Source organism: Girardinichthys multiradiatus, chromosome 20, assembly GCF_021462225.1.
Source record: "Girardinichthys multiradiatus isolate DD_20200921_A chromosome 20, DD_fGirMul_XY1, whole genome shotgun sequence".
Taxonomy (NCBI): domain Eukaryota; kingdom Metazoa; phylum Chordata; class Actinopteri; order Cyprinodontiformes; family Goodeidae; genus Girardinichthys; species Girardinichthys multiradiatus.
Window position 1 is genome coordinate 15,708,977 of NC_061812.1, and position 17,295 is coordinate 15,726,271.

General features: G+C 38.6%; 2 protein-coding genes across 2 annotated transcripts; both read right to left on the minus strand.

Moving 5' to 3' along the window:
* Positions 1–883: 883 nt before the first annotated feature.
* On the minus strand, positions 884–5,975 carry timm17a (translocase of inner mitochondrial membrane 17 homolog A (yeast)). The gene is made up of 6 exons (XM_047346457.1): positions 5,830–5,975; positions 3,729–3,828; positions 3,388–3,451; positions 2,965–3,093; positions 2,699–2,809; positions 884–1,734 (listed from the first exon to the last, which is right to left on the minus strand). The coding sequence occupies exons 1-6, from the start codon at positions 5,853–5,855 to the stop codon at positions 1,658–1,660; spliced, it is 507 nt and encodes a 168-aa protein (XP_047202413.1). The 5' UTR covers positions 5,856–5,975; the 3' UTR covers positions 884–1,657.
* Positions 5,976–10,032: 4,057 nt separating this feature from the next.
* Positions 10,033–17,267, minus strand: lmod1b (leiomodin 1b (smooth muscle)). The gene is made up of 3 exons (XM_047348465.1): positions 15,923–17,267; positions 12,273–13,955; positions 10,033–12,199 (listed from the first exon to the last, which is right to left on the minus strand). Exons 1-3 carry the CDS (start codon positions 16,199–16,201, stop codon positions 12,173–12,175), a joined length of 1,989 nt encoding a protein of 662 aa, XP_047204421.1. The 5' UTR covers positions 16,202–17,267; the 3' UTR covers positions 10,033–12,172.
* Positions 17,268–17,295: the final 28 nt, after the last annotated feature.

Here is a 17,295-nt window from a genome sequence, read left to right on the forward strand (position 1 = left end):
AACTTCACATTTTGCCACATTGTAACCACAAACCTCAGTGCAGTTTACTGGGATTTTACAGTTTATAAAGATAATCAAGAGGTGTGACGTGCATATGTATGCCATTCCATTAACTGCACTGTCCCTAAATAAAAGCATATCAATTTGCACTCAGGGACTGAATACATATGCATATGATTTCACATCACAACAATGCACTATTTTGTGTTAGTCTATCATATAAAATGCAATGAGATTTGTGGTTTTAATGTGACCAAATGTTAAAAAGATTAAGCAATATTCATACTTTTGTAAGGCAATGTACTTATAATACTAGCAGTGTTGATTCTTATGCAATATGTGTGTGCATTGGTATTTCAACAAATAATTTAGAAGATTTTCTGGTTCAAAATGTCCTTATCCTGAATACGTTTGAATGCCCTCGCATCAAACACATCAGTGTGGTTCTCAGTGCTTAATGAATGCATTCCCTTAAAGCATGAGCTGTTTTATCTTCTAAAATGACTAAAGAAACAGCTTTTACAAGTAACAAATAACCATGCAACATGTAACAATTTTAAATCAAGTGCAGACTGAAGTATTTATGAATCAAGAGAACAGTTTTAGTTAATCGCTTATTTATCAACCAACAAGCCACAGCAGTTACGTCATGCCCTTCACATGTAAAATGCAAGACTTAAAACAGTCAACAGTTGTGTGACAACCATGTGAAAATGCAGGTTGCAAGTGCTCCCTCATGTCTCTAGAACACCAAACAGAAAGATGTCCAGTTTTAGAAAAACAGAGAGCTCCCTCTAGTGGGTAAACTCAATACTGTTAAGGCAGCATACCAAAATCTTCAATGGTTACAATTTAAACTTAATGATGACCCGAAACTGATTGCTTCAGCAAACATTAAGCAATTTATGTCTTTATTGTACCATAGTACAATCTGTTATACAGATTTAATACATTATGCATCAATCCCTTGCTTAAGTTGCTCCACTGAAATGAACTGCCGGTGCCATTCTTTATCCTTAGCAGTATTTCTCATACAGTGTTGAATGTAAAAATCCCTCTCATAAAACAGAACTATTTGATAAAAGTCTTTACAATCTAAAATAAATAAGTTTTCTTCAAACAAACTAATATTTCAGGAATGGATCTGCTTGTGAAAGAAGTTTCTCTGTAACTCTGAATAAAATTTGAAGGCCAGCCGAGTGTTGTCGGCCAACTCAAGCATTTAACATCAAAGGCAAAAAAGACTGTAATAACTCAATACAAGCCAAAAGCCTTAACCATATTTACAAATATCATTATGTTCCACGTGTGACATGTTTTTCTGAGATTCAACACCACCAAAGCTCATCTGGTAGGATATGTGCATGTCAACGAAACAGCAAATCATCTCGTCCCCACAAATAAACAACTTGAACCCCAATGCTGTTCTGGGCGACGCAGATGCATGTGAAAAGGCTGAGAACGGCAAAAGGCAGATCTGTACATGTCTCATAAACGAAGAATAAAGTTGAGTTCTGTTCTTCATTCCTCATGACAGTTTTTAACAGTGGGTATTTAACACAAAACAGGATGGCATTCTGCATCTCCATCTCTTCTTTTGAACTTCAGCAAGGAATTAAAAAAGATCTAGTGGATAAGGAGAGGAGCGTGGCCCCTCTCACTGATATTGTCTGTAGTCTCCGAAGGGGGAGGAGGGAATTGGACCGGGGGCAGGTTCCTCTGCAAACTGGGGCCCTGAGGAGGAAAACAAAAATGAATAAGAGCAATGTGAGAACCAATCACAAGTTTGAAACATCAATTTAAAAAGGATTTTGAACACACTGCATGCCAAAACCATTTACATTGCATGATTCTGCTATTATATACTCGGAATATTGGAATAACCTAGAAAGAAAAAACAAATTCACATTTTCTAGCCTGAATGGAATATAAGCAGGGACTTATTTTTCAAATTATGATCAAATCAGTGGTAGTATTTTTAATTTCTCATTTTGGTTTGGAAACATGTTACATTTATTGCACTTAGAAGAACAATAAAAGTAGACTTCCAAGGCAAAATTAAGATAGATAAATATACAATGATGATAGGTATTTCTATACACAATAACCAGACCTTTTTTGAAAGATTGACTTTGTCAAAGAGGTGTATAGGTAACTAAATCCTTCACTCTGGCATCAGAACAGCAACTTAACCTGAACATTTTAGAATCTGATAGTATTAATCACCGCTCTATAACAATTTCTGAAATCATCATAACCTTTAATTATTACTTGAATAATTCAACCTCAAGTTTTCTGGGGTTGTCAACACCTACAGTGTGCTAAAGACTTTAAACCCCACCAACTAAAATACATTTTTGACAAACAGCGATTTTCTTTCAGGACGTAATTTGTAGATTTAACTTTAAGCCTAAAAATAAAGCTGCTGTTAATATGTTTTTCTGTTTGCCTGGAGACGGGAGTTTGTTTTTCTCTGAAGCTTATTAGCAGGGAGGGATGTTACCATCTCTCTTACAGTAAAGTAAGCATACATGTCAGGTGATGAATAAGCAGAAGTGAAGCTGGTTTACGGCCAACATTTTTCCCCTTTGCCAAAGCAGACGTCATCCTTCATGAAGAGATCAAGCAATCTGAAGTGCTGCTAAAGTTCACGTTAAAATAATCCTCTAAAAGGGCCCAGTATTTTAGTTTTACTCACCAGTTGGAAACTGTGAAGAGGCAAACCTCGTAAGCATTATTCCAGCACCCTCTATCAAGGCCAGCAAAATACCTCCCATAGCTGCTGAGCCCACCATGGCTACTGGTCCATCTATTGACACAAGAAAAAACATTAACACAGGAAACCTGTAGTTCAAAGAGCATAAAACATTCTCGTAACAAGATCCCTAAACAAAAATTAGATATAAAATAATAATAATCTAAGTGCTTGGAATCAACTTTCAGCTTCCAGCTAATGTAACTCACTTCTTGCAGCAAGAATTGCTCCCGTCATGGCCCCACTTGTTATTGAATTCCATGGATCCTCTTTGCCTCGCACTTTTACTAAACCGCAGTCAATCATGGAAAAGAGGCCACCCCACACTGCAAAACTACCTGAAACACACATACATACACAAAATGAATTGTAGTAAAAACAGTTTAGACGCTGACTAGAAAATTTGTCCTGTCCCCCCCAACCTGTCTGGAAGGCTTTAGGTCTATTTCCCCTACAGTGAAAATGTTCTCAGGGGAAATAGCTGCCCTTTTAATTACTGATTGCAACAGAAAAAGCAAAACATTAAAAAACTAGTTTAGACAACAGAAAAACGAGGTCTCCACAGTACAGTGAAACTGTAAATATGTCAACGATACAATGCCAACATGATTGCAGACAGCGTTTGTCCTTACCTCCTAGTTGTGGAGCTCTGGTCTTAATGGCAGTTAAACTACCCCTCATTCTGTGGCTCATCCCCTGCAAACAAGAGCAACAAAAACACTAGTGGAACCTGATTCTCAGTTCAGATTGGTAACAACTAAAGATGGAAAAAAAAAAACTTTATTGGTGGAATTGACCATGTCTCAATAAAAAAAATAACAGTCCATGGCCCTGTTCATGAATCATACTATCCTTGGGCAAGCCTTAGTGCCACAAGGCCAGTGTTTCTGATGGCAGCTCTGGCAATGCTGGCATTTAAAAGCATGTAAAGAGGACACCTGTACAAATCTATCAATGTGGCCTTTTAACTTACTGAAGGTGCATTTCTGAAACCTTTCACTGCCTGAAATATCCCTCCTCCAATGGCTCCCATGGTGAAAGCTCCACCGCAATCATCCACAATCCTCCAGGGACTGAAAGTAAGAAAAGAAAGTAATTTAATAGGTAAAAATCTCCATCCAAAATCTGAAGTCACATTTAAAAGATCTTCTCTGATATCTCAGACACTGTTTGTAAGTGTGTGTCATTTACATGATGAATAGACACTAATGAGGACCACTGAAAAATGCAAATAGGATGGACTCAAGAGATGCATCACCTGTCTACCAAGCCAAATTGCAATCAGTATAATTATTCCACATTTTAGATCACATGAGCACACATTGCCTGTGTGGCCAGCAACAATTATTTTATTTCCAATTTTAAGGTTTCCTGATATGGTAACATCCAAGACAACCACAGCTACACTGACCAGGTACAGACACAACAGCTGCTTAATAATAGCAATTTAAGCTGTGGCAAAATTATCATTGAATATAGCGATTTCATTGTTCAAGTACCCAGACCTTTTTCCACTTCCTTAAATGCTCTTAAACAAAATGTCTCTGGGATTTTTGAAATTCTTTTCAACTTTTTTACAGCTTTTAAAGTCCATGTAGAGCAGCAAGATTAACTGAGAGAAGATGGATCTCTCAGCTTCTTTTGCAGGTCTTTGATTGGTTACTTTAAAAAGGCACGTTTTGTTTTTTTAATAACCTTGAAATAACATTTGAACTTCCCTCAGATTTTTGGAAAATACACAAATTACACATTTCTTTATGAGCTTGCACATAGATATGTTATCAAACCACAACACCTTTTTTTAAGTAAGGGAAGTTTATTTATGAAGAACCCTTCCCAGATACCAAGTCACAAAGCTGTAAAATAAGGTAAAATAAATTACAAACAGTATAAACCAAAACAAAAACAATGCACAACAAACTCTTAAAACAATAAAGCAAAAAGATTTTTAACTGGTTTTAAATAAACTGAAATCTCAGGGACAAACTATACCACAGCTTTGGAGCTGGAGTCTAGAAGGCCTTGTTCCTCTTAGCCTTGTATGTGGAACAACCAACAGTTTCTAAACCTTGGTATGCAGGCTACAAGCAGCAGTATGTTTGGTCAAAAGCTGACATGTATTATCAGGAGCCTAGCCATTTAGTGCTCTCTGGGTGATGTCATTAGTGGTTGTGTCTACGGAAAAATAAAATAAAACAAACATCACTGTATTAACAGCAAACATGACATTTTTAATTTTGTTATCTTTGTCTTTACCAGTGGAATTTAAAATAAATATTAATCATCGTTAAGTAACATAGAGAGCTGATTAGATATGCTTTTTCCATAAAGGTGATAAAATTGTTAATCTAACCTGAACATTAAATAATCCATTAATCTTTTTAATAATACGCTTGTGGCTATAAATTGTAATCATCTAGGGAAAAATTATTACATCCAAAATATGAAAATATATATAAAGAAAAACATCACAAAATAAACCTTTAAATTATAAGATTTCTTTAACTACAGGCGCTGCATGACGCCAGAGCAGGATTTAAACCAGCCTTTAAATGTACATACAAGTCTACACCGAATAATAAAAAGTTGTTCAGAGGTACATTTATTATGTTGTATAATGTCCGGAGAGTTAGCACCGATGTGGCTAACTGATCTCAATGCTAAACCAACAACAGCTGAAAGCTTTAACTTCACCCCGAAACAACAACTGTTATATCAACGCTGACAGTAAAAAGTAAACAGTGAGTAATTTCTTGTTCACACTCTGTTACCATTTAGTCACTGAAGGTATTGCAGTGACATGTGGGCGAAAACGCCGACAAGGTCACTAACAACGTGATTTAGCCGTGGAACCCAGTGTTAGCACAGTCAGCCTATCTGCTATGGGGCGTTAGCATTACAGCTAATGTTAGCCAGCTAACCGAGCCTGGTTAGATGTTTCAGATGTCCTACAAGCGTTAACATGACAAACAACAATAAAAAGCCGAATAAGCTGGTTATTTAAATCTAAATCATTACCGGAGCGTTTTAACACACTGTTCAGAATTAGTATTTTGTGTTGTTTTAAAACTCACCATGGCTCTCTAGCATACTCTTCCATTTTGTTCTGTCGATGTTCCCCCCTGACGTACGCTTTCGCCTTCTTTTTCTGCGTCGCCTGGTTAGGTCGTGAATCAAATATGAAGCTGAATACTGCCCTCTATCGGGTAAACGTGTGTACAATCACATTCTGCTTAGTACACACGAACAAACAAGACATTTCAATATGGTGATGAAGTTCAATATTTTTTTTCACACCCAATTTTAGAAGGTGAAATTCATAAATTATATAGATTAATAGTACATAAAATAAAACATTTTAAGCCTTTATTTCTTGTCATTTTGATGATAATGGCTTATGAATAATAAAAATACAAAATTCATTGTCTCAGAAAATTTGAGTATTGTCAAAAAGTTAAATACTGAAAACTCATGGTGTCAAACCCTAATCAGCTAACTAACTCAAAACACCTGCAAAGGCTTCCAGAGCCTCTAAATCAGGGGTGTCCAAAGTTTGGCTCGGTGGTCATTTTCAGCCCTCTGCATAATTTTGTGCGAACCCCCGACCTCAATTCTAGCATGGAGCAAATCTACCCTGCAAGCACTGGTAACTGATACACATATTAACCAAATTTCTGCATTCATCTTAATTTAATAGTAAACAGAACCACAAACATCCAGTTACCTTTACTCAAAACAACACCTGTTGCCAAGCTTAGACTAAAGAACTCTTTTAGCCCAAAATGTCAACCCAAAAAACTGTAGGCCTGTCTTTTAATAATGCAATTGTGCAAGACCAGGTTAACTCTAGCGAGGTGAGCATGGGAAAAATTTTTGTGTTTATACGGGTACCTGCTAACATATGTATAGCAGGGAATAAAAGAATGGATAGGATGATGAAGGAGGCGGTACAGAAGTATGAGGTAGAATTCAATATCTGTTTAACAAGGGAAAAGGGAAAGGGAAGAAAAAAAGTATAATTAAAAGGGAGGTAATCTGGCTCTGGCAACATTCCTGGAGCACATCAGATAAGTAAAATGAGGCATTTATTCAGGGTTCAAGAAAAGGTGGGTGTGATTAAACATAAAGGTGTGGGTCAGACAGAACAGGTGGTTTTTAGCAGGCTAAGAATTGGACACACACTGCTGAATAAATCTCCTTATTTAATTTGAAAACACCAGACTGGTCACTGTAGTTTTTGTAATGATGTTTAAACTGTGAATCCTGAGGTGTGGAGAAGAGGAGAGTTATTGTATGGTTTTTAAAAGTGACTAGGTACAGAGTTTAGTTTAAAGGAGGCAATAATGCAACAAAGTGGATGCAATCTGCTGTAAAACACCAAAGAAGAAGAAAGAAGATGTCAGTAGGCTACACAATCACGGAAAAACTGCTGGCTTGGCAGGTGTCCAGAAGACAGCCATTGGCACCCTCTGCAAGGAAGGTAAGCCAAAAAAGGCAGTTGCTAAAAAAGATGGTTATTCACAGAGTGCAATATCCAAGTATATTAACAGAAAGTTGAGTGGAAGGAAAAATGTGTGAGGAAAAGGTGCACCAGCACCAGGAAGAGCCACAGACTTGAGATAATTGTCAAGCAAAACCCATTCAAGAATTTGGAAGAGCTTTTCACAAGCCTGACATTTCTTTTTAAATTATACTTATTTATTGAGCTTATGTGATATTCTAATTTTCTGAGACACTGAATTTTGAGTTTTCATTATCTGTACACAATAATCACCAATATTAGAATAAAGGCTTGAAATGTTTGGCTTGAAAAATCTCACTCTATTTGTTATGAACCTATATAATATATGAGTTGCAGGTGAAATACATTTCATGGGAGATTAATTGTTTATTTTAAACTTAAAACCTTAGGAGTGAGTGTGAACATGCATTGATCCTGATCCATATGATCTGATCCAAAGTCCAACTGTGTCTGAACAGAACAAGCAAACAGCAAAGACCCGACACCGGACTTGAAAGAAACAGGGGAATCACATTATTGGTGTTAAATATTATTCTATATGTGTCAAAACTGTTAGCTGTTTTCTTAGATTTTAAAGAAATGCAAACACACAGTATCTTTGTGCCAAAATGCTAGTGTCAAGACCCGCCTTAAAATAGGCTTTTTGTTATATCTTTACTTAGTTAGGAAGTCTTTTTTATTAGTAGGATTTCAATTCAAATGATTTTCACAAACAACAAAACATTCCTCTCTTTAAAAAATATATTGTCATATCATCTTTAAATTGGTTTTCATTGGTCCATAATATAAGCAATATTAGATTCTAGTATCTGTTTATGTTTGCACTCATGTCCATCATCAGGATTTAAACTGCTGAGAGTAATTTGTACATTAAAGAGCCACTCTGCAGAGGTGTGAAGGTTCAACAACTGAATAGTCAGACAGATCTTTATCTTAACTAACACTGTAGCAGTTTGGCTACTCAATAAGCTATGACAGAGATCCAGCATGCACATCATAGATGCTTTTATGTTTTTTCTGCTTTCTTAAATCTTTTTTAGCTATAGAGAAGGTCGGATGGATTAGCAAAATGCATGTTTTTATGCGTAACAAGCAATTAACTAAATGTTCGTATCATTTTGCAAGTGTATTACAAAGCAGAAATGTGAGATGCAAAGTCAAACCTCAATTAGCCACATTTGTGTAACTTTATGGTTGCAGCTAAATTTTTTTCCTCCCTTTAAATTATGACCATATTTTCCTGGAACCCCCATTGTTGGCTCAGAATCAATAACTCATCATTTTCATTCCTTCCCCTTTTTTCTTCCATCAGGGACGATTGCTATTGGTCAGAGAAGCAGCCAAAGCCCAGAGAGCTGGACTGCTGCCTGCTATTAGAAAAGGGGAAAGGAATGGCTCTAAAGAGCAAGCCCTCATTGAGAAATGACCAAATACGGTCAATTCATGGATACAGAGACTGAGCCAGGGTTTGGAGAGATAAACTGAGTTGTTGTTACTGCTGCTCTGTTCTTCTCTGAGCCCTCAGGATGATAGTCACCATGTCAGACAATTCAGATACAAAACAGTTCCTGTTGTTTTCATGCAGCTTAACATGAACATTCAGCAAGATAAGGAGCAAATGTCATGCTTAACTGTTTGGCAATTCACAGATGACAGAGTCTTCCAGACATGTTGTAAAATATATTTTATAACTAATACTAGGAGGGACTGTGTGTTTCCGTTCTTTAAAGCAGAGGAATAAGATTTTGGTTCTTCTACCTAATTTAAAATCCCTAAAACAATACATTAATAAAAGTGCAAAAACCATAGCTTGTTGTTGCTCCGGGAAGTCATTTTCAGCACACTGCAATAACAATGACACAAACACACTCAAGGTTCTGGCTCTCCATTTCACACTTGTGAAAAAGACCTACTGGTCCCAACATCCCCGGAGACCTGTGCTGCATGTCTCCTCTCCGTTTCCACCCAGCTTTCTATCTGCTTACTTTCAAAAAATAACCAAAAGTAAAAGGCTACTAACGCTGCAAAAAAAATCTTAATAATTGTTATTAAAAATGTTTCTCATCTGTTTTATGTAAGAAAGAAGCAAAAAGAGTGACTAGCATTTGCATTCGGTCCACTTGACACCTCTAAATAAACTGTAGTACAACCAACTGACTTCACTTAATTAGAGTCCATATATGTGCAATTTAACCTCAATATGAGTACAGTTCAGTGAAGTCCTAGGAGGAACAGCATCATGAAGACCAAGGGACACAGCAGACAGGTCAGGGAGAAAGTTGTAGAGAATTTTAAAGCAGGGTTAAGATTCTTAAAACGCATCTCTTACTTTGAACAGAGTGTTGCCAAAGTGCAAACACAGCAGGGCATGGTCTGTCCATATCAATCAAGAACATTACTCACTGAAGCAGTCTATCTGCAAGCTAATCTGAGTTTCAGCCATTTAGTAAATAAGAACAGGTCACAATTTTAGTCTCTAGTTGCCCAAAGACACAAATACCAAAAGACTTGGCAATTGGCAAAAAAAAAATTGGCTCTAAAAAGTATCACTCAGAGGTCTGAGTATTAATAAATGTCATACTTTTTATATTTTTATTTGTGAAGAAATCCCTTGACTTCCCAATTCTCATAAAAATATAATATATACCATCAACATGTGTTTTAACATGGAGAATGAATACTTTTTCAAGGCATTGTAATATATGGATTCATGCAGACCAAAAAAATCCAGCTCAAATGTATCAAACACTTGATATGAAATTCTTTCGTATTTATTACATACACAATGAACCCATTTCTCTAACAGGCATGACATGACATTTTACACTCACAAACATACCGGGATCTTTTATTAAGGGCATACAGGCTCTGTCACGTGTGTAAAGAGACGCGTGTGTGCATCTTTAGATAGCTCTGAGTTTAGATCACCACATAGTGTCAAGTTCTTCTCAGACTGATATTTAGGTTAGGGTTTAAACCAGTAAAAAGTTAAGACATAAAGCAGTATTAAAAGAAAGTTAAGTAGGTTAAAACAGCCAGGCTAGAATGATTTTTTACAAAATACATCAGACACCATAGGATCATTCACTCCGTCTGATAAACGGCAACATGTAATTATTTCCATTGTAAAAATCCCTCATTATGTTTCAGGATTTTTCTGGACTGTCTGAGATGTCTTGAGATTTAAAAAAACATGACACAAAGTAAAAAGGTGCTCGTGATCTGTTTTTGTTTTAGTACTTATATTTGCTGAAATCCGGTTCTGCGTTTAATTCCCTGATATTTCCACCCAGTTTGAACAGACCTACAGCTGTGGATCCTCTGCTAATAAATAAAGGGTCAAATTAATGTTCAATACATTAGCGATACACTGTCTTTTAAGTAGTATTTTTATACTTATCTGAAACTAAAGCTCATCCCATGCTCCCACCTCATTCAACTCAAATCATATACAGTGGATAAAACTAAGGTTAACACAACCCTCTTACATTACTGGGGATTAATTTTTAAGAGTATGAGAACTCACTTCAAACTATTTACCACCTTTAATGTGACATGAATCCCAAAAAGTCAACTTAAGACAAACAAATCTGTTGATGGAAAAAATATTTAACAAAAAGGCTACAATGACCTGGCTAGTAAACGCCACACCTTTAAACTAAGCTTTGATTCAGTCATCCAGTCATTTAAAGTTTAAATTTAGTGAAACAAGGTGAATCCAAATCACCTGACTGAGTTCAGGTGATATGTTATTTTGTAATTCAGTTTACAAACAACCTGTTTTATATAAAAGTACCAGTAAGGAGAGGAGCTTAAAAAAGTCAGCAGTGTTTTATTTTTACACACATTATTTAAAGCCTTGGAAACTGGAGAAGATCTGGGACAAAACTGTAATTATAAAAACTGGGAGCTTCTCTAAAACTAATGAAAACAAAAGTCACTGGTCAGGAAGGCTACCAAGAGACGAACAGCAACAATAAAGGATGGGTGATAGCTCTCTCCGGTATTCTCCATATCTCTGTGCTAGAGAATAAATTGCAAGAGATGGGCCCACAGTTAAACATGGTAGTGGCAGCATCATGCTCGGTAGTTACTCTTTTAGCTAGAAGTGGAGCTTTATCAAGGTAGAAATGATAAACCAATCAAATAAATCAAAATAACAGTCAGTTTTTACCAAAACCTTCAGTTGTCTGCTAGAAAGCTAAGGATGAGGAGGGATTTGATTGTTTTAGAATCACAATAAGTGGAACGAGATATCCAAATAATTTCTCCAGAAAAATCTGTGGTGTCACCTGAAGAGGGCTGTGACCAATCTGGTAGATAAGGTTGTGTGGGCAGACATTCCCAATTAAATGTGACAATCTCAGAGACTGTTTGTTTCAACTAATTAAAAAGGTTGTGTACATTTATGACACCTGGTTATCACACCTTTTTAAACACACAACCCACCAGCCCAACAGATTTGTTTGATATCAGTTGATTTGTAAAGCATATAAGTCACAATAAAAGTGGAAAACAGTTTTAAAAGGATTTCTCATTGTCTTCTTGTGTGTCATTCTAACAGGGTTGCGTATACCTGTGATTTTCACTGTACACACCAACATGTTATATGATCCACTTCATATTAAGTAGTGCAAAAAAAAACAATATGAACTGAAGAGTCAAAATTTCATGGCACTCTCCGTAGAGCCCTGTTTCACTTGTTCTCCACCGGGTACTTTTGGTCCAGTGTTTTAGGGGAGAAAACTCATAGAGGGCACTAATCTCACATTTTCCCATCCTTCCTGATGCACTGTTCTTCATCAAGCCGCAGGACGTTTATCTCCCAGGAAACCTGTGGTGAGATGTGTGTTCTCCCTTTCTTTTTGTCCACTGCTTTTTTCCACCAGGAACAGTTACTGCAGCCACTTTGGTATTGGCACCTGTGCAGGGGAATGAGATGTGAGTCTATCTGAATGAGCTGACATGTTTCTAAAGCCGTCCTACTGCTCTTACCTTCTTTAGCTGTTTCATGTTGCTTCCTCGGATCGAGGCTAGCAGTTGGTCCCTTGAGTTCTTGCTGCCGAAGGAGCGGTCTCCATCCAGCATGGGAGGAGGAGGTGGCGGTCCCCCGCCTGGAGGAGGCGGAGGTGGTGGAGGAGCAGGACCTCCAGCTCGTTTTTTGGGAGTTAGCTTTGGGGAAGGCATGGGTGAAGGAATTGGAGATGGTTTTGGAGAAGACCTTGGGGAGCTCTTCAAAGACCCTCCGCCTCCTGTTTTGGGTACCTCCAGTGTCCCTTTTTTCTCCCCGTTGGCCTGGGCCAGCTTCTGCTCCTGCAGGCGCTTCTGCCTCTGTCTGTCCATGTTGCGACTGAGTATGTTGGTGGTGGTCATCCTTGGTCCCGCCAACTCAAAGTGATAGCCCAGTTTGAGCAGCGTGGTGTTGTCCTTCAGGATCTTGACCATCTCCATCTCAGTCTTCCCTCCACATATGTGGCGCTGGTTCTGGAATCGAAGCTCTGTCAGTGTTGCGTTGTACTGCAGTGACTGGATCAGAGAAAAGATGCCCTTGCCGGTGAGATGGTTGGAGTCCAGGTTTATGCTGGTAATGGTCTTGTTGCTGCGCAGCATAGCAGCAATGGCATAAGCCACATGGTCATCTGCACGGCAGTTGGCCAAAGCAAACGTCTTCACGTGGGTGTTGCTGTGCAAGCCCTGCGCAAACTCAATGAGTGTTTTTGCCTTAATGACCTCTGAGTTGTTGACGTTGAGTTCAGTGAGGGAGGGGTCGTTGCTATGCACCTGCTCCATCAGCTCATCGAACATGCTTGAGTCTTCCTCCTCCTCTTCCTGCTGCCCTGTCTTGCTGCTTGGGATGTTTTTGGCTACACAGTTTCCAGGTTTTTCTTTTTCTTCGGCTTTTAAAAGTCTTTCTTTAGCGTCATCTTTTTCCTTTTTCTCCTCAGCTTTCATATCAGTGCTGACCTTCTTGTTTTTCTCTTTCACGTGGTCACTGTGGTTAACCAGCTCTTCCCTGTCTGTTCTGTTTTCTGCCTGGACACCTTTTACCTGCACCTCAGATTTCTCGATTGGCTTGTTGGCTTCAGGCTTGTTTGTATCTTCTGGCTTTTTCTCACCTGCTTTTTTATTCTCTTGGTGTTGGCTCTCAGGTGCTTTGGTCTGCTTCTCTAGCATTTTGGAGACAAGCCCTTGTGTCCTGATGTTGTCGGCTTTTCGTTCCCTTTCTTTTCCCACATCCTTCTCGCTCTTTTCACGCAGCCTTGAGATGATGTCTTTGGTTTTGTTGTCATCTCTTTTCCTGCAGTCTTCTCTCCTTTCCTTCTCTTTATTCTCGTCCTTTTTGTCCTGTAATTTGGAGATCATCTCCTTTGTCTTGCTTCCTGTGCTCTCTCTGTTTTCCCACTTGTCTTTTGACCTGTAATCTTCATATTTCTCTTTGTCATTTACCTCCTCCTTTGTATCACTCTCTGACTTCCTGTTGTACCTACTTGAACGCCCGCTGCGCTGTTCTTTCGAACTTTCAGACCCTTTGCTGTTTCTGTCCTCCACTTTGACATCTTTGTCAGTTGTGACACTAAACTGTTTTCGTACTCCTACTTTCATTTCATCATCCCCCTCCTGGCTGAGGCCCATCTTCCTCAGGTATTCCTGCTTCCGGCTCTCTTTCTTTGGTTCCTCCTGCAGGAAGAGGGACAGTGTGAGCAAAGAAAGTAAGTCACAGCAGATACTACCGAAGGCTGTCGATTTGCCTCATTATTTGAGTGATTTAGTTTGAACTTGCATTTACAGTCCCCAGTAAAAGTATTCATACCCTTTACACTTTTCTACATATTGTCATGTTACAACCGCAAACTTCAATGTATTTAAATTGGATTTTTATGCAATAGACCAACTCAAAATAACACATATTTGTGAAGTGGAAGGAAAATATAAATCTGAAAAATGTGACCTGCACATGCATTCAGTCAATACTTTGTAAAAATAGCATCCCCTAGCAGGTTTTCCTCCAGAAAACACATCCTGTATTTAGCTCCATCTTCCCATCAACTTTGCTGTCCCTGCTCAAGCAAAGCACACCCACAGCATAATGCTACAATCACCATGTGTCACCTTGGTGATGGTGTGTTCAGGTCAATGTACCCTGTCAGTTTTTCTGCAGTTTTTGGTCTCATCTAACCAGAGGGACCTCTTCTGAATTCTTGCTGTGTCCCCTGCTTTGTTCAACATTCCTCAGCAAACCCCTGAATGCAGAACACCTGCATTTATACTGAGATTAAATTACACACAGGTTGACACCGTTTAGTAATTAGGTAACTTCTAAGGTTACCTGGTTACTCTATAATTTGTTTAGGGCTATCAGAGCGTGGACTAAAAATATCTTGAGCTTTGTTTAATCCAAAAATAGAAAGAGCTTTAACTTAGCTTCCAAGACTGGAGAGTCCACAAGTCAGATAGGGAACACAACAAACATTTGGAAGAAAATGCTCTGGTCAAATGAGACAAAAACAAAATTTCGTTTCCCCAGACACGAAACAATGTATGTAGAGATGAAGTAACACTGCACATAACCCTGAACACATTATCCCTACTGTGAAGCGTGGTGGTGGCAGCGTAATGGTGTTGGATGCTTTCTTAAGTAGGGACAGAAAAGCTGGTTAGAGTTGATGGGAAGATGGACGGTGGGAAATAGAGCAGAATATCCTGGAAGAAAACCAAAAGACTTGAAACTGGGGGGGGAGGTTCTCCTTTTAGCAGGACAGTGACCCTAAACATAAAGCCAGAGGTACTTCATAATTATGCACCACTTTGTGTTGTTCTATCACATGAATACATTTGCCAGACACTGTGCCCTACTTAGTGCACACAGTTTGCGTGATGGTTAATTGTGAAAAACATGTAGATGACGTTAAACCTGCTCTCCATCCATGTGAAAATGCACATGCTCCTTCGAACCCAGGGGGATGTATTTATACTCAACAAAATGCACAGGGAACCAATTTTGAAGTGAATAGCTTGCTAAGTGTTTGATTTGTGAGCCTCCAACTGTTTTGCTGTGTGAGGCTGCCCCTGGCAGATGTGTCCTTAAAAGGCAGCGAGCGTAGGAGCAATCAACCGAGGAATTCCACCAGGCTGGAATTAAGAAGCTCCACAGTGTCGCAGACTGGAGAGCTTCTCCTGTACATGCACAGACTGACAGAAATGACGCTCCTTGGCCTTCAACTGGCTTTTTTTTTTTGCTGTCAAATAAAAACATTTAAAGCTATCATGAAAAGAACTTGAGGTTTCTGAGGGACTGCATCTCTGCTCATGATTATGATTAAGATTGCGCAGTGCGGTGTGGATGCAAGCGAGCCTCAGAGGAGGAAACTGTTTTTCCTGGCATATGAGTCACCTTGGGGAGATCACTATTTTTGAGCTGATGAACTCAGGGTGCATGAGGCCCAGCTGCCACAAGAATAATGAGAAACAGCCATCATTAGAACACCATCTTGCAGTGGAAATACTTGGTAGTTCTGCCGTCAATCAGTAATAAATTGTAAATTCATGCTATCCACCTTTAGACTGTTTAGGTCTGCATGCAATGAGTATACGATTTACTTTCCAACCATGTATGTCTTATTACGAAGCTTTCACTCCCATCCTACCTCAAATGACTGCTCCTTCTGACTGAGCCTCCCTCTGGTGTCGCTTCGTCTTGCCGTGTCCTGGATGTTATTGCTCAAAGGCAGATGAGCAGGACGGCTTTCCCCTTGGGTGATGATGATTTTCCCTTCTTCTGGGCCAATGTCTGGAACATTCATCAGATCCTTATCCAGCTCCTCCATCTCCTCGGGGGAGAGAGTGGACAGCAGGTTGTCCAAATCTGGGTCCTCGCTGACCTGCCGACCTGTACGGGTCAGTCCCCTCACCTTTCGCCTAGACATCTGTAGTCTGGATTCTTCAGAATAACTTATAGTGCCAGAGGGTAAATCCTTTTATCTTCAGACAAGATGGTGCTCTTCTACAGGCCAGTATTCCAATGTGTTGATGTCCTGATGTCCCGCTGGGTCCTGATCACCAAAAAACCACCAGAGGCATCAATCCTGATGCAAAGGCACTGCACTCACAGTGCGGCAGTGAGGGGTACCAGTGATGAACTGTAAGAGGCTCCCATCATCAAAGTGGACTGTGAGGCTGGAACATTCTTTGAAATCCAGTTAAAGTGCATGTCCATATTTAGTTCAGGGTACACTCTCCTTTAAAGGTAATGGGAAGGGCTGGAGTTTACAGAGCAGACTCACAGACTTCCTATTACACAGTTTCTGTTTAAAGAGAAGACCAGTCGCTGTTTATTTAGTTTCATATGAGGCATTTTTTTAAAGCTGATAATTGATATATTTGGATAAAATATGCAGTTTAGTTTTATAAGACCTTAATTTAAATCCAGTTGGAAGATACATCCATCTTAAATGATCGATGTAAAGATTGAATTTAATCTATTTACTGTCAGCTTTTTATTGATTTTGTTTTACTGTAATATTTTACATATCACAGAAAAACAATGTGTTTAAAATGGCAATTAATGTATTTGATGTTTGCCTCAACAAGCTTTCCCCTTGTGGTGTTCCACAAGGTTGTTTTAGATCTGATAGTTTTTAATTAAAAAAAAAAGTTAGAGGATGACTTTAGGGAAAACTATGGCAAGTTTTAAGAGGTCCAAGCAAACAAATCATAACTGTGACTTTTAAAGCAGCTCAAAGGTGTGGTTAAAGGGTTTAGTTTGCTTTTGTATTATCAATTTAATGATTTTTCACTTTGCATTTGTGGAAGTATCAAAACTGCTTACTTATAACCGATTTATGAAATGCTAATTTCCACTATACAGATAAATGTTTTTTATTCCAGCAGCATTGCATCGGGACCTACAGAATAGACTGTTAGGACTGGTTTTAAGCTTTTTACTTTGCTGGTTATTTGTATATACTATAATTCAGTGCTGATAATGAAATACGAAACTTGTTTTGTAACCTCATGTTAT

Excerpts from the sequence above, each read along its gene's own strand:
- timm17a (XM_047346457.1), bottom strand. The coding sequence starts at position 5,855 with ATGGAAGAGTATGCTAGAGAGCCATG. Across the intron at positions 3,829-5,829 it reads GAGTATGCTAGAGAGCCATG|TCCCTGGAGGATTGTGGATG; the intron begins GTGAGTTTTAAA and ends TCTTACTTTCAG. Across the intron at positions 2,810-2,964 it reads AGCAATTCTTGCTGCAAGAA|ATGGACCAGTAGCCATGGTG; the intron begins GTGAGTTACATT and ends TTGTGTCAATAG.
- lmod1b (XM_047348465.1), bottom strand. The coding sequence starts at position 16,201 with ATGTCTAGGCGAAAGGTGAGGGGACTGACCCGTACAGGTCGGCAGGTC. Across the intron at positions 13,956-15,922 it reads AGAAGGAGCAGTCATTTGAG|GAGGAACCAAAGAAAGAGAG; the intron begins GTAGGATGGGAG and ends CTCTTCCTGCAG. Across the intron at positions 12,200-12,272 it reads ACATGAAACAGCTAAAGAAG|GTGCCAATACCAAAGTGGCT; the intron begins GTAAGAGCAGTA and ends TCCCCTGCACAG.